Genomic DNA, 15385 nt, shown 5'->3' with positions numbered 1-15385 from the left:
GCTTCCCTGGTGGCGCAGTGGTTGAGTGCCCGCCTGCCGATGCAGGGGACGCGGGTTCGTGCCCCGGTCCGGGAAGATCCCACATCCCGTGGAGCAGCTGGGCCCATGAGCCATGGCCGCTGAGCCTGCGCGTCCAGAGCCTGTGCTCCGCAACGGGAGAGGCCGCAACGGTGAGAGGCCCGCGCACCGCAAAAAAAAAAAAAAAAACTACAATGAGGTATCATCACCTCACACCAATCAGAATGGCCATCATCAAAAAGTCTACAAATAATAAATGCTGGAGAGGGTGTGGAGGAAAAGGAACCCTCCTACACTGTTGGTGGGATTGTACAATAAATTGGTGCAGCCACTGAGGAGAACAGTATGGATGTTCCTTAAAAACCTAAAAATAGGGTTACCATATAATCCAGAGTCCCACTCCTGGGCATATATCCAGAAAAGACAAAAACTACCACAATGTTCATAGCAGCACTGTTTGCAACAGCCAAGACATGGAAGTAACCTAAATGTCTAGGTATCTACCTATGAGAAATGAAAATATATATCCACAAGAAGACCTGTACAAGAATGTATATCACAGCTTTATGGTTACCAAAACCTGAAAACAGCCAGGTGTGCATCAACAGGAAAATAGATAAACTATGTTACATTCATACAATGGAATACTAATTGGCAATAAAAAGGAACTACCAACACATGCAACAACATGAATATCAAAAATACTATGTGAGTGAAAGAAACCTGACACCAAATAGTAAATATTATATAATTCTACTCACATGCAGTCCTAGAATGAACAAATCTAATTTATGGTGAAGAAAAAAATCAGAACAGATAGTTGCCCTGGAGAGAAGGGGGAAGGTGAAGGTGAGAATTACAGGGAAGGGGCATGAGGAACTTTCATGTTTGACGGGTAAAGTTCTCTATCTTGATAGGGGTTTTGGTTATGCATATAAATGCACTTCTTAAAATTCAGCAAATACACACGATTTGTGCATTTACATTGAATACAAATTTTACATCCAAAGAAAAAACAGAGAATTGAACTTTAATGATATGTATGTTGAAATATTTAGAGGGAAAGTATACAGATGTTTGCAATTTACTTTAAAATGTATCAAAAAATAAAATGAATTGATAGAGAGAGGAATGGATAAATAGATATAAGATTAAAAAAAGTACTGTATACTAAAATGTTATTGGTAGGATTTAGGCAATAGGTGAATGGATAATCACTGCAAAATTCTTCTAACTTTGCTGTACATGTGAAAATATTCATTTAAAAAAGGGGCTTTTCATGCCATATTTACTATTTGGCCTTTATCCTTCAGTCAATATAAAGTCTTCAAATGGAAACAGAAGAAGCACCTAATTCTGTAAGGAGTAATCAGTCAAGGTTTAAAGAGGTATCCACTGACTGGGAATGCAGCTACAAATGACAAGGGAACAGCAGATGCAAAAGCAATCGGGTTAGGGCTTCCCTGGTGGCGCAGTGGTTGAGAGTCCGCCTGCCGATACAGAGGACACGGGTTCGTGCCCCGGTCCGGGAGGATCCCACATACCACGGAGCGGCTAGGGCCCGTGAGCCATGGCCGCTGAGCCTGCGCGTCCGGAGCCTGTGCTCCGCGACGGGAGAGGCCGCAGCAGTGAGAGGCCCGCGTACCGCCAAAAAAAAAAAAAAAAAAGCAATCGGGTTAAGGTTGTGCGGCACACTAGATACTCCAACTGACCTTTCCACTGAAAACATCTAAAAATTCTGGTATATTCGAAATATTCAAATAAATGAAACAAAGAAGGAAGAAAGGGAAGAGGGGTGAAGGGAGGGGAAGTCCACCAAGGTGAGGGGTCAGACAGGAGACCTCCCCAAATAAAGGTTTAACTTCCCTACCCCAATCCCTAAACTCAGTGTTTGCTCTTACGGCCTGTCAACTGTTTAAATGAGGCCCACTCACATTATTGAGGGTAATCTTCACTTAAAGTCAACTGACTGTAGGTGTTAACCACATTTACAAGATTCCTTCAGAGCAATACCTAGATCAGTATTTGATTAAGTAACTGGATACTATAGCCAAGCCAAGTTCACACATAAAACTAACCATCACAGATAGGAAGGTCACAACTATAACAAAGTAGTATTTATTTTTTAAACTTATTTTGACTAGATTCCAATTTGACTTTTATTGAGCACCTAGTATTTGCCAGGCACTTCCCTGTGCGTTTTCACATGTATCATGCCATTTAATTCTCACAACCCTACCAGATATTCATTGTTCTCATTTTATAGAAAATAAACTGGTACAAAGAATGATTAAGTGATTTGCCCAAAGTCACAATGTTCAATGGAGCAATGTTCAGAGAGGATTCTGATTCTGACTTCAAGTCATTATGTCAGGTACTTTCCCCACAGGAAAGCATGTAGGGTTTCATGTCACCATAAACTGCTTTTGCTGTCTCTTTTGGGCTCAATCATTTTTCTGGGTCCTAAAATGTTTCTTCATGCCCTTATTTTTTTTTGGGGGGGGGGCTGCATTGGGCCTTCATTGCTGCGTGCGGGCTTTCTCCAGTTGTGGCGAGCGGGGGCTACTCTTCGCTGTGGTGCGCGGGCTTCTCATTGCGGTGGCTTCTCTTGTTGCCGAGCACGGGCTCTAGGCGCGCGGGCTTCAGCAGTTGTGGCTCCCGGGCTCCAGAACGCAAGCTCAGTAGTTGTGGCGCACGGGCCGAGTTGCTCTGCGGCATGTGGGATCCTCCCAGACCAGGGCTCGAACCCGTGTCGCCTACATTGGGAGGCATACTCCCAACCACTGCGCCACCAGGGAAGCCGCCCTTACTTATTTATTATAAAACACTCTTTGTTGCACTACTGAAAACTCTCCGGGTGAGTGTTTTTTTCCGCCCACTGTGAAACAGTTGGCAAAGGAACAAGGGTAGAACCCCAAAATCAAATAAACAACTTAAAATTTCAACCTGAAATAATAGTGTACTGGACAAAACTTTAAATGTTTACTATTCTCTGTATTCCAGTTAGTAAAGTTGCCCAAATTACAATTTGAGGTATTTGTTCTCCTTATTTACCCATACATCAATTACTGTTCCACTAAAATAAGTAAATAGGGACTTCTCTGCCGGTCCAGTGGTTAAGACTCTGCGCTTCCACTGCAGGGGGCATGGGTTCGATCCCTGGTTAGGGAACTAAGATCCCCCATATGCTGCACAGCGCAGCCAAAAAAAAAAAAGGAAATAAATCATTTCTTCCAACATGTGCTACCAAATGACAATTTTTCCTAGTTAAAATCTTGGATGACCTAGGTAAATGCTAAATCAAGATTAGACTTCAAACTGTACTTAGCCTTCAAATACAGTAGTTTCTCCTAATCTGTGGTTTCACTCTCCAAGCTTTCAAATACCCATAGTCAACTGCAGTCTGAAAATATTAAATGGAAAATTCCAGAAATAAACAATTCATAAGGTTTTAACTGTGCACTGTTCTGAGTAGCATAATGAATCTTGCACCGTCCTGCTCTGTCCCACCTAGGATCCTCAGCCATCAACATCATCTGCTCCTGACATCCAACCATCCACATCATTATGGTTCAATGATCCAGGATCACCCAAAGCAAATGAATCTCCTCTGCATAATCAGAAGTTAATAGTAGCCTAACACTAGATCACAATACCTTCTCATCATGTAGGCATTTTATCATCTCAGATCATCACAACAGTAAGGGTAAGTACAGTACAATAAGATATTTTGAGAGAGACCACATTCACATAACTTTTATTACAGTATATTGTTATAACTGTTCTATTTTATTATTAGCTGTTATTAATCTCTTATTGCGCTTAATTTATAAATTAAATTTTACCATAGGTATTTATATATATGAAAAAACACAGTACATACGGTTGACCCTTGAACAAAACAGGCTCGAACTGTGCAGATCCACTTACAACTAATTACTAACTATAGACCAAAGTCTGAAAGATAGTTTGGTTTGAGCTTCGCTTAGGTATTGGGAACAAATGGAAAGAAAACTGTTTCTAAAATGAAAATGTAACATGTTCAATTTTAAATTCAATTTAGCTCATTACCCAGAACAATCATTTTCAAACTTCAGTTCACATGCAGTATTTTTGGCCTGTTACTGCTGGGAGCAGGGTGGAGGAGGGGGGTAGTGATCAACACCTAACTTGATTTTCAAGTTAGAAACTTAGGTTCCAGTACCAGCCCTGTGATCCTGAACAGGTCACTTATCCTTTTGAACCTGGTTCCTTACATAGAAACAGTGATAATGCTTACACCCCATAGGAAAAAAAGAATTACCAGTGTTTTTTGAACTATAAAGTCTTGCTTCTCCAAGTATAATCTCCAGACCAACAGCACTGGAGTCATCTCATAGCTTATAAGAAATGCAGAATCTAAGGCCACATTCCAGACCTACTGTACTGGAATATGAATGTTAACAAGACCTCCAGGGAATTCACATGCACATTAAAATCTGAGCAGAACTACTATAAAGCACTCTACAGACGTTAGGTATCTTCACCATAAAAAAAAATAGTTAATTAGGAGCTCTTGTTGTTCTGAGGAAGTCCTATGACCTGGTAACCCATTAACAATATGACATCAACGATATTTGACATCATCCTCCTCAGCTCTACTATTTCCCATACTGAGAAACTACTGAATGTGGATTCTGGTCTAGGTTTCACAACTAATTGGCAATATAATCTTCAGCAAATCATGTCAACTCTCAAGGTCCTTCTCCTTGCATGTAAAATGAGAAGGTTAGACCACTAGTTACCAACCTGAGGTCCCTGGATGCACTGGGGTCTGAAAAAGTAGTAACGGGAGGGAGGCAAGATAGTATGATAGTTAAGCGCATAGCTTTAGAATCAAATGGCCCTTGGGTCCCTTAGGCTCTGCCACTTAATAGTGTTGACCTAGGGCAAGTTACTTAAACGTCTTAAACTTTAAAAGAGTTCTTATAAGGATTATAATAAGGGTTCGTATAAGATAATATACACATAGAGCTTTGCACATAGTGTCCCATAATGTTAGCTTTTATTATTTCTATTGGCTATTTTCAGTATCTCAAAAATCATATTTATCTGAAATAAGGCTGCAATGAAATTATTATGCTCTTTTGCTTTGGACTAGAATTATATCAATATATTAAGGTAATACATTACCTTATCTCATATATCTCATATGGATCAATACAGTGTAGTAACAGTGACTAGATCTCCTCTAATTGATAGTCACCTGTGCCTCTGATTATTTGAAATGGGGATAAAGTACATTAATAATTATAATTTATGTAGAAATAATAAGTTACAATTTATATAAAAATAATAATAAATTCATGGAGCCCATGACAGAAAATAATAAAATGCTTCTTTCTAATGAAAAAGTTAAAATAGACACTATGTCACCATATGATCCAGAAATTCCACTTTTGGGTTGAAGAGATATTTGTACACCCATGTCACAGCCTCACTATTCACTACAGCCAAGAGGTGGAAGCAACCCATGTGTCCATCAATGGATGAATAGATAAGCAAATGTAGTGTATACATACAATGAAATATTATTCAGCCTTTGGAAAGAAGGACATTCTAACACATGCTACAAAATGCTACATAAGGACATTATGCTAAGTGAAATAAGCCAGTCACCAAAAACAAACAAACAAAAAAACCCACTGTTGATTTCACTTATATAAATTCATAGAGACAAAAAGCAGAAGATTGGTTGCCAGGGTCTGCGGGGGAGGAGGGAATACGGAGTTGTTAAATGGAAATGGAGTTTCAGTTTTACAAGATGAAAAGAGTTCTGGAGATTGGTTGCACAACAGTGTCAGTGTACTTAACACTACAGAACTGTACACTGAAAAATGGTTAAGATGGTAAATTTTATGTTATGTGTGTCTTTCCACAATGATTAATAAATAAATAAATACACAACCAACCAACCAGCTAGCTAGCTGGTATGGCAGTTCTTCCAGCACTAACACTGTAAAGCCTTTATGCTTTAAGTTTTTAATAAGCACCCCTTCCTTGCATTCCAAAGCACCATATACATATGTCCATCATAGCACCCGGAACAATTTACTGGCAGTCTCTGACTGTATAAATTAAATCTAAACCCTTTGGTACACTAAATTTGACCCTTCATTTGGCCTTCATTCTTCAGTGGACTTACGGTGTTTCTGAGCTATGAGTCAGAGGCAGTGATGCTTGCTCATCAATAACCCTCAGGAAAAAGACTATCTTCCTTAAGGTGACAGGATGTCACTCCACCAGCCCACAGGACCCCATGGCCAAAAGAAGCCTGAAGCACGCTCACTTCCTTGAGGCTACTATTCAGAGAAGATAGTGGGAAGGGGCCTGAAAAAACGATAGGAAAAGGGTGCAAGGAGGTACAAGCAGCTAGATGCCTTGAGTGGCATATGTGTACGGCAGGGGCAGCTGATTAAAGCCTCTCTAGTCTTGTGCTGCACTGGCAATGAAAGACAGACTCCTTTATCCCATCTAAGCAAATCCCATCATAAAGGCGTAAAGACTGAGGGTTGCCCTGCTTCCCTTCTGCTCAATTCCTATGAATAGGATGGGGAGAGGGGCAGCAAACCTGTGAGAAGAGACAACACCTACCTAGCTTGAATCATCCTAGCCCAAGGACAAAAGGGAGATAGCTAGATGGTCCTACCAGAAGTTACCATCCATTCTCCCCATCCATGAAAGTCTTACTAGCCAGGTTACCCCCCTCAGACTGAAGTAGCTCCTATGAAACCCATAATTAGGATTTAAAAATATTTTTTAGCTTTCTGATAAATAAACCCTCCTTTATAATATATCAAATTTTAAACATTCTTCTTTCAAATACATTTTTAGGAATGCATTTCCCTTGAAAGTAGGAAATGCCTATTTGAACTTATCTGTTCATACCTCTACTGGCTTATTAGCTACCTTGAACAGAGAGACAGTCTTTGTATAGTTTTGTATTTTAAGTCAATGACAAAATAAGTTTTCAATAAATACTTGCTGAATAAATTAAACATTCTGAAAAAAAAAATTAACCGGGTAATTCTCCCTTGAGGCCATAATTAAAACACAGAATTCCCTTCTGCTTCCCTTTAGGAAATATTTCTTCCATAAAAACGACAGCACCTGAAATTCCACTTCCTGTTACAGTGTTTCTTAGTAGAAAGAGTTGTCAGACCTATATTTGAATACCATTTCTGCCACTTAATAGCTATATGACACTGAGCAAGTTAACTTCTCTAAGACTCAGTTCTCTCACCTATAAAATGGGGATAACACCACCTACTTACTAGGAATGTTACTAGGATTAGAAATACACAAGCAGTCTTCACTTTGCAGAGCTCTAATATGCACAAATTTCAGTTACCACAGTTTCGTTAAACAATACCAATTCCCCGACAACACAATTCAAATTTCAGTTACCATAGTATATTAACTGTGAATAACTGAATACAGTACAAACTTCACTACTAGATCTTCAATCCACAAATGACTATGTAAATAATAGAAGCACATCACGATTGGTGACTAACCAAGTCACTTCTTTTAAAGTTTGTTGGTGGATTTGACAAAATAAATTGCAAAGGAACAACAATTAGGCCGTTGGTGGACTCCTCATCAGTAACAGTAAAAGCCAGGATACAATGGAATAATATCTTCAAAGTGCTGACAGAAAAATATCTCTCTGCCTAAATTTCTAACTACAGATAAAAGACCAGGGCAAAGTCTGTTGGTGTTTAGTCACTGCACATCTGTTATTCAGTTCATGTACAGACAGCAAAGCATGTAGCTGAGTTGCCTCCTTGTCTCCTGGTGATGAATGTATGTGACATGCTACAAAAATTGATAATTGAAAGGTGGAACAGGCCAACAATGATGAAAGTACAGCAAAGAAACAAAAAGTAATAGTGTTAAGGGGGTGGGGGAGGGATGGATTGGAAGTTTAGGATTAGTAGATGCAAACTATTATATAGAGAATGAATAAACAACAAGGTCCTACGGTACAGCACAGGGAACTATATTCAATATCCTGTGATAAACCATGATGAAAAAGAATATGAAAAAGAATGTATATATGTATAACCAAATCACTTTGCTTTACAGTAGAAATTAATACAACATTGTAAGTCAACTATACTTCAATAAAATAAAATTTTTTAAAAAAGTAAGTGTTGGAAATAATATCCCAATCAAACATAAACGGAGTTATAGAAGAAATAACTGACCATGACAATGTTGACCCTGTTGCCACTCAAGAGACTAGATATGCAGCCAGAGGAACTTAGTGAAGGCAAACTTACCGACACAAATGAAGAAAGTGATTGTGAGAAAAGGATGAAGATGGAACAGAAGTGAACCAGCAAAAACTCTGCATTAAAGGAACTCTCAGAAATATTTCACATTATTGAAAGTGCAAAGAATGAAATGTTGGAACCTGATCCAAAGTTAGAAAGGAGCATGACCATCCACCAAGGCATAGAAAAAAATACTCATTCCATATCATAGGTTACATGACAAGAAGGCAAGTACTACTCAAAGTACTCTAGATAAGTTCTTCTACAAAGAAATAACACATTTTAATTCTCAATGTTTTTAATGTTTTAAATTACAGTGTACTAAATAAATATTAGTTTTAACATTTTTTTCATTTCTCCATAAATTTATGACTAACAATAAGAGGATTTACAACGTTTGACAAAAATGTGTAAAGGTCATGGAATACTCATAACTTTTCTCATTGATTATGAAGATTTCTTTGCCAGGTTTTAACTTGCATGGTCGTTTGTATTGTCCCATACTACCATGCAAAGTACCTGTAACTTCTGGCACATCAAGGCACTTAGTATTTCACAACTGAAGAGAAACTGGCTACCTTTTCCCCTCATTCTTACAATCCACCCAAGCAAAAAAGGAATATGAGCTCATCTTGGATGACGTTAAGAAGACAGCGTTTCAGGTTTTTCAGTGACTGAGAACTGTTGCCATCTTTACATGCAACTCCCCAAACTTGTCCTTAGATTACCCAAAACACACACACCCCGATGCTGAAAGATAGGCTTCTTGAATAGTTATTCAATCTGTCATCTGTGATAGTATATTAGTCATGCTTGTCTTCATCCCCTGCAGGCAGGGGCAAAACAATGAATGTGTGATAGAAGTAATATGGTATAGCAGCTTTAGAGTCAGACCTCAACTTGAATACTACCTCTACCCCACTTTTTGCAACCTTAGATAAATTATTTGTTAGAGTTTCAATTTCCTAATCTGTGAAATAAGGATAATAATGCCTTCTTTTTGGAATTATGGTAAATATCGAAAAAGATATGATATATGAAGTGCTTAGCAAAGTGTGGTACATAGTAAGCACTTAGATATAACTATTATCACCATTATTATTATTATGAATATTTCTATCATTATTGTAAATATTATAATGATGATAAAGTTGCATTTGTTTTAAACACATTATTAATCAGCCTATTTTTCAAAGATCAAGTCTCTTACTCAAAGATATGATAGACACACACCACTTGCTGGCTGAGAAGGTTGACCTCAACCACCTCCAGATCATTTTCTCCCAAGGTACAAGTGCAAAGGGCTGCCAACACTCACTCATCCTGTTCTTGCAACCCCTGATTCCTATGTCAAAACCCTCCCTGCCGGCTGCTCAGAGTTTCCTCTTCTGAGGTCGTTAAGAACTAAAGCCATTTCCCATTTCTCAGAGCTATCTGTCAGAACAGTAGTATCTTGCTGTCTCATAACTCACATGACTTAACTGTCAGTTTTCTCTTTTGATTCTCATCCCAGTTTTCTCTTTTGATTCTAATCCTTCATTCTAAACTAAGAGTCATTATTACCTATATTGACCCATAAAGCTGCAAAGGATCTAAAGGCCAACTAAAGCCAACCCCTTTTCTCTACCAAACAATTAATTCCCCCTAAAATATCCATGTGAGTTAGTTGAGCAAGGTCTGTTTGAACACTTTCAGTGACAGCAAGCCCTCTACCTCTCAAATCAACCCATTCAACGATTATAACTTTAAAATTTTCCTTACGTTGAAGCAAAATCTCTCCCCTTACAGGCAGTTTCCACCCATAGGCTCTAATTCCACATTCTAGAGAAATACAGAAAGCTTAACTGCTCTATATCACAGCCCATTCAACATCTTAAGAACCCTGAGTTTCATTCACTCTTCCACATTACAAATTTCTAGTTCAGAAAGCACAATTTTAAGTCCCTTCTCTCGTGGACCTCCTCTGGACCATGTATGGGTTTGCCAACGTGATCTAACAGCAAACTGATAAAGCACTTCCTTTGCCAACATTTGAGCTGCCGAGTAATTATACTACGAATGTACCCCTTTGCCCATATTCATCCATTATTATATAAAAATTATTAATTTAAGCTAGTAGTTCAGGAAAAGTAACTCTCAGCCTAAATCACAGTTTAAAGGGAATAGTACTGAAAGTCTTAAAAACTACCAAAAGAGTTCTCTCTTTTTTTTTAATCCTAGCCAATTACTGGGAATGCAATAAAGTAGGATCAGCTGGCATGAAAGTCTTGCCTCTTTCCTACAAAGCCAAACACCTGCCTGGGACAAAGACCCAACAATGGGAAGGTTAGCTAAAAAAGAGTTTTGCTTCATGTCCTGAGAAAGTTGAGCCAATTAAAAGAAGGCAGTAATAGTGAGTCAAAAAATATCCTCTGTACCTTGCCAGAAGCAGGTACCTGAAGAAGGATCAAATGCTGTGCTCTCAAAACTTGACCACAGTAAACTACAGAAAAAGAAGTGGCAGATTTTTCCTGTTCCTAGCCTGGAAGGAACAATCATCTGGGGAAATACACACACACACACACACACACACACACACACACACACACACACACACACACACACACACACACACACACACACAGCACCCAAGGGGCCAGTCAGGGGCAGGAGCTGGAGGAGGATTCTTCCCCAAGTCCTCAGAAGGTGTAATCAGTGCAAGTAGCGTCCTCAGAAGAACCTTAACCTTCGTCAGGTAGTCAGAGAGGAGGCAGAGTGGAGTAGGGACTTGATCCCTTGTGCTCTTAGGAACCTGGCACGAGCCGGAAGGTACAGACTAGATGCTGCCTTCCACTCCTGGTGCAAGGAGACAGCTGAATGATCGTACTCAGAAAGGAGGTGATAGCTGGTACCCGAAGATACCCTGGGTGAGACTGGGCTGGGGGGTAAGTGTTGGGGGTCGGTATCTGAGAGCGGGAAAACCGTTCCCTGGAGGTGACCGAAGAAGGACTCACAGGAACAGAGAACGAGGAAGGGAAAGACCGCGTTTTCACGTATTTGGGGGAAGACTGAGCTAGGACCTGTTCCCTTCTCCTGTGCCCTTGCGATGAAGGTGGTGGCAGCAACAGTAGAAGCAGGTGTCCCGGGCCCTCATTCAAATTAGCGGAGTCCCCCACTGTCCCAAGCTCTACTCGGGCTGCCCCTACTTGCCCCTCAGGCAGCGAAATCCCCATTCCCAACCCTGCCCCTCAGGCTTCCCCTAAGGTCCAGCAGGGGCTCTCCACATCTCTTCCGCCCCCCAACCTCGAGGCCCCCCTCAACCCGTCCAGACCGGCCCTCCTCGCCCGCCACACTGGATTCCCCTAGCTGCTGCCTTCCTCCGCAGCATTCCCGTTCCTGTCCCCTGGCCCGGTCTCCCCACGCCACCTCCCCCGGCCAGGCCCCGTGCCTCCCCCGGCGGCCAGGTCCACCCTGTCCCTTCCTCACGCGGCGTCTCCCCTTCAGACCCGCGCCCTCCCTCCCTCGCTCCCGCCTCAGGCCGGCACCCGCACTCACAGAACTCGGCGATGTACCAGGTCACCGTGTAGTTCTCCTCGCACCAGTCCAGCGTGGAGGTCGTGGGGCCCCAGTAGCCCTCGCGGTCTCCGGCCGGAGCCATAGCGTGCGTCGCCGCCGCCGCCCAGGCGCTCCGCTCGTTGCGCTTGGTTCCGCGGATTCCCAGGCCGGCTCTGGCCCTGCGGGCGCGCTAACCTCGCGCTCCACCCGCTCTCCCTCCCCGAGGGGCGGGGCCCGGTGCCGTCAGAGACCCGCCCGGCCGGAGACCCCGCCCACCGCGGCCGGCGCAGGGCCCAGCCGGAGGGCGCCGGGACTGCCCTGCCCCCTCCTTCCCAGGGAAGGGGTGTGAGCTGGGCCACCGGCCCCGCCTCGACACGCCCTTGACTGTGGGTTGGGCGTTCCTGACATCCCCGAGGCTGTTTTCTATCTGGATGCTTGAGCTTCAGTGTGTGTGCGGCGGGGCGGGGGGGGGTTGATTTTACTGCGGCGGGGGTGGGATGAAGTCTTCAATCAAGCCCTGGCTTGATGAAACCAGTGCAGAGAGGCACCACAGTGTCTTTCTTCGGCCGCAGGCCTGAAAAGGAGCTCAGAAACCGAATACTCCCAGCCCCACTGGGGACTCCCAGAAAATAATAATTTTCTGATAAAGGTATAAGTGTCACCTGGGAACAAAGGGAAAGGGCAACAAACCCCGGACCGAGCAAAAAGAAGGCGGGGGGGGGGGACTTTGGGATCCTAAAAAACAGTGCAGCCAGAGCACTAAAGCAGAGTTTACCTGCTTCCGTTTGGGCTTCCAAGCTCAGAAGTTTCTACCTTCTAGCAATCTATAATTGTGTCCTACTCTTAAGGCAACCAACAGCCTCCCCTACTACCAGCCTCAAGACCCTAATACTTCACAGAGCTGCTGGAAGGACCTTTTTAAAACACAAATGCAACCGCCCCCTGCCCCTTGTGTTCAGTTACACCAAACTCTTCCCTAGCTCAGAATGTTTAGGGTCCACTCCCATCTTCCTGCCTTTGCTCCTGCAGTTAAGTTGGGACTGCCTGCCTTCCTCTCTTCTCCATTTAGCTAATTTCCACTGGTCCTTTAGAATCCAACTTCCTGAAACCCTCCCTGACTCTCACCCCCAAGACCTCCCTTGACCTTTGTTCACATCCTCCAGTGATAGATACATCCTGATCTGAAAGTTTGATTTCCCTTCTTTGTGGTCCTAACACCCAGAACTCCGCCTGACCAAGCAGTTTGAAATGAAGAGTATAGTTAAGGATGACACAACTGATGTTTTCTAAAGAAATAAGTCAATTAAGGTGTAATTGAAGGTAAAAAAAAAAAACAAGGAGAGATGAGGCACCCACACAGCCTCTCTACAAAGTGACCCTACCGGATGACAGAGGCAGAACCTTTACTTGCAGGGTGCAAATCCTAGGAATAGAGGCTGTGTTTTAATAGAAATAGTGGGATATCGAAATTTTTCTTTTGAACAGCAGACATTGAGCTTCTGCTATGTACCCTGCCTTTGGCTGAGTGCTAGGAACACATGGAGGTCAACAGTAAAGATTCAAGATGGCAGTCTCCGGAGAGATTAATAAAATTGAGGTGTGGGAAAACTTCTATTTCTAGTCATTTTTTATCTTGTCCTCTAAAATTTCTGTCTCATGTGTATTCTTAATATGTATATTAATCATAAGTGTATATAATTTATAAATGAATAAATATACATATATTTGTATACTCATAATGAATATGCAGAAATACATACTAAAAGTGATTTGCTGATGAGAGTGCAATAAAAACTGTAGAGACCACAACTGTAGACTGTGATAATACTTGCTAGGAGTAAAGCAAAAATTAAGGTTTTGCGGGAGCCCTTATGTGGAAAGAACCCCTAACTCAGCCAAATGACTCAAAGCAGGGGATGAGGACTTGGCTAAATTAATACCTTGTCACATCAACAGTTACAGGGAGGTGGGACCTACCAGGACCAGGACAAAATTTAGAGGAGGAAAATTAATTTTTCTCACCAAGGCAAAAGGTGCACTGCAGTAGTATCACTCAGAAAACACAAATGTATTTCATAGGTCCTTCAGCAATGTCTGTCCTCCTTTCTCTCTTTTCTAAAAAACTACCTCCCACCAGTATAAATGCAATGCATGGAAATGTAAGGAACCCAGAATAGCCAAAGCTATCTCGAAAAAGAACAAAATTGGAGGACTTACACTTCCCGATTTCAACACTTAATACAAACCTACACTAATCAAGACAGTATAGTACTGGCATAAGGATAAACATGTAGATCAATGGAATAGAATTGAGACTCGAGAAATAAAAACTGTAAATTTATGGTGAGTTGATTCTCAACAAGGATGCCAAGGGAACGAATAGTCTTTTCAACAACTGGTGCTGTGACAACTGGATATCAATGTGCAAAAGAAGTAAATTAGATTGCTTCCTGCCATAATAAACAAAATTTAACTCAAAATGGATCATAGACTTACATGTACGAGCTAAAACTATAAACTCTTAGAAGTTTATATAAAAGTAAATCTATTGTGTAACCTAGGGTTAGACAATAGTTTCTTTTATAAAATACCAAAAACACAGGTGACAAAAGAAAAAGTAGATGAACTGGACTTCAACAAAATTTAAAACTTTTGATACAAATGATACCAAAAATAGGAGAAAACATTTGCAAATCATATATCTGATAAGAGACATATTCTGAATATATAAAGAACTCCTATGACTCAAAAAAAGAAAAATAACCCAAAAAAATGGGGAAAGCAACTGAATAGACATTTCCCCAAGCAAGATATACAAGTGGCCTATAATCACATGAAAAGATGTTCATATTTGCCATAAAAGAAATGCAAATCGAAACCACAATCAGAGACGTGGATGGACCTAGAGACTGTCATACAGAGTGAAGTAAGTCAGAAAGAGAAAAACAAATATTGTATATTAACGCATATATGTGAAATCTAGAAAAATGGTACAGATGGACCGGTTTACAAGGCAGAAATAGAGACACAGATGTAGAGAACAAACGTATGGACACCAAGGGGGGAAAGTTGTGGGGGGGATGAATTGGGAGATTGAGATTGACATATATACACTAATATGTATAAAATAGACAACTAATAAGAACCTGCTGTATAAAAAATAATTAAAATTCAAAAAAATAACCCACCATCAGATGCTACTTCACACACACTAAGATGGCTATAATCAAAAAGACAAACAATATGGGACATCCCTCGTGGTCCAGTGGCTAAGGCTCTGCACTCCCAATGCAGGGGCCCCCGGTTTGATCCCTGGTCAGGGAACTAGTTCCCACATGCCGCAACTAAGAGTTCACATGCCATAACTAAAGTTCCCACATGCCGCAAGTAAAGATTCCCCATGCCGCAATGAAGATCCTGCGTGCTGCAACTAAGACCAGGTGCAGCCAAATAAATAAATAAATAGACAAACTAACAATTGTTAACAAAGATATGGAGAAATTAGAGCACTCATA

General features: G+C 41.3%; 1 protein-coding gene across 2 annotated transcripts in view; it reads right to left on the bottom strand.

Moving 5' to 3' along the window:
- Nucleotides 1–12073, bottom strand: part of ACER3 (alkaline ceramidase 3) — a 183801-nt gene extending 171728 nt beyond the window's left edge. For both annotated transcript variants that reach the window (XM_060160095.1, XM_060160096.1), the window contains exon 1: nucleotides 11871–12073. In XM_060160095.1, coding sequence (XP_060016078.1) covers nucleotides 11871–11973 — 103 coding nt within the window. In that variant the 5' untranslated portion in view covers nucleotides 11974–12073. The remainder of the gene's footprint in view (nucleotides 1–11870) is intronic.
- Between the last annotated feature and the right edge of the window lie 3312 nt (nucleotides 12074–15385).

This window comes from Lagenorhynchus albirostris, chromosome 9 (assembly GCF_949774975.1).
Source record: "Lagenorhynchus albirostris chromosome 9, mLagAlb1.1, whole genome shotgun sequence".
Taxonomy (NCBI): Eukaryota; Metazoa; Chordata; class Mammalia; order Artiodactyla; family Delphinidae; genus Lagenorhynchus; species Lagenorhynchus albirostris.
The sequence above is the reverse complement of the archived record's forward strand: the minus strand, read 5'-3'. Positions and strand labels throughout refer to the sequence as shown.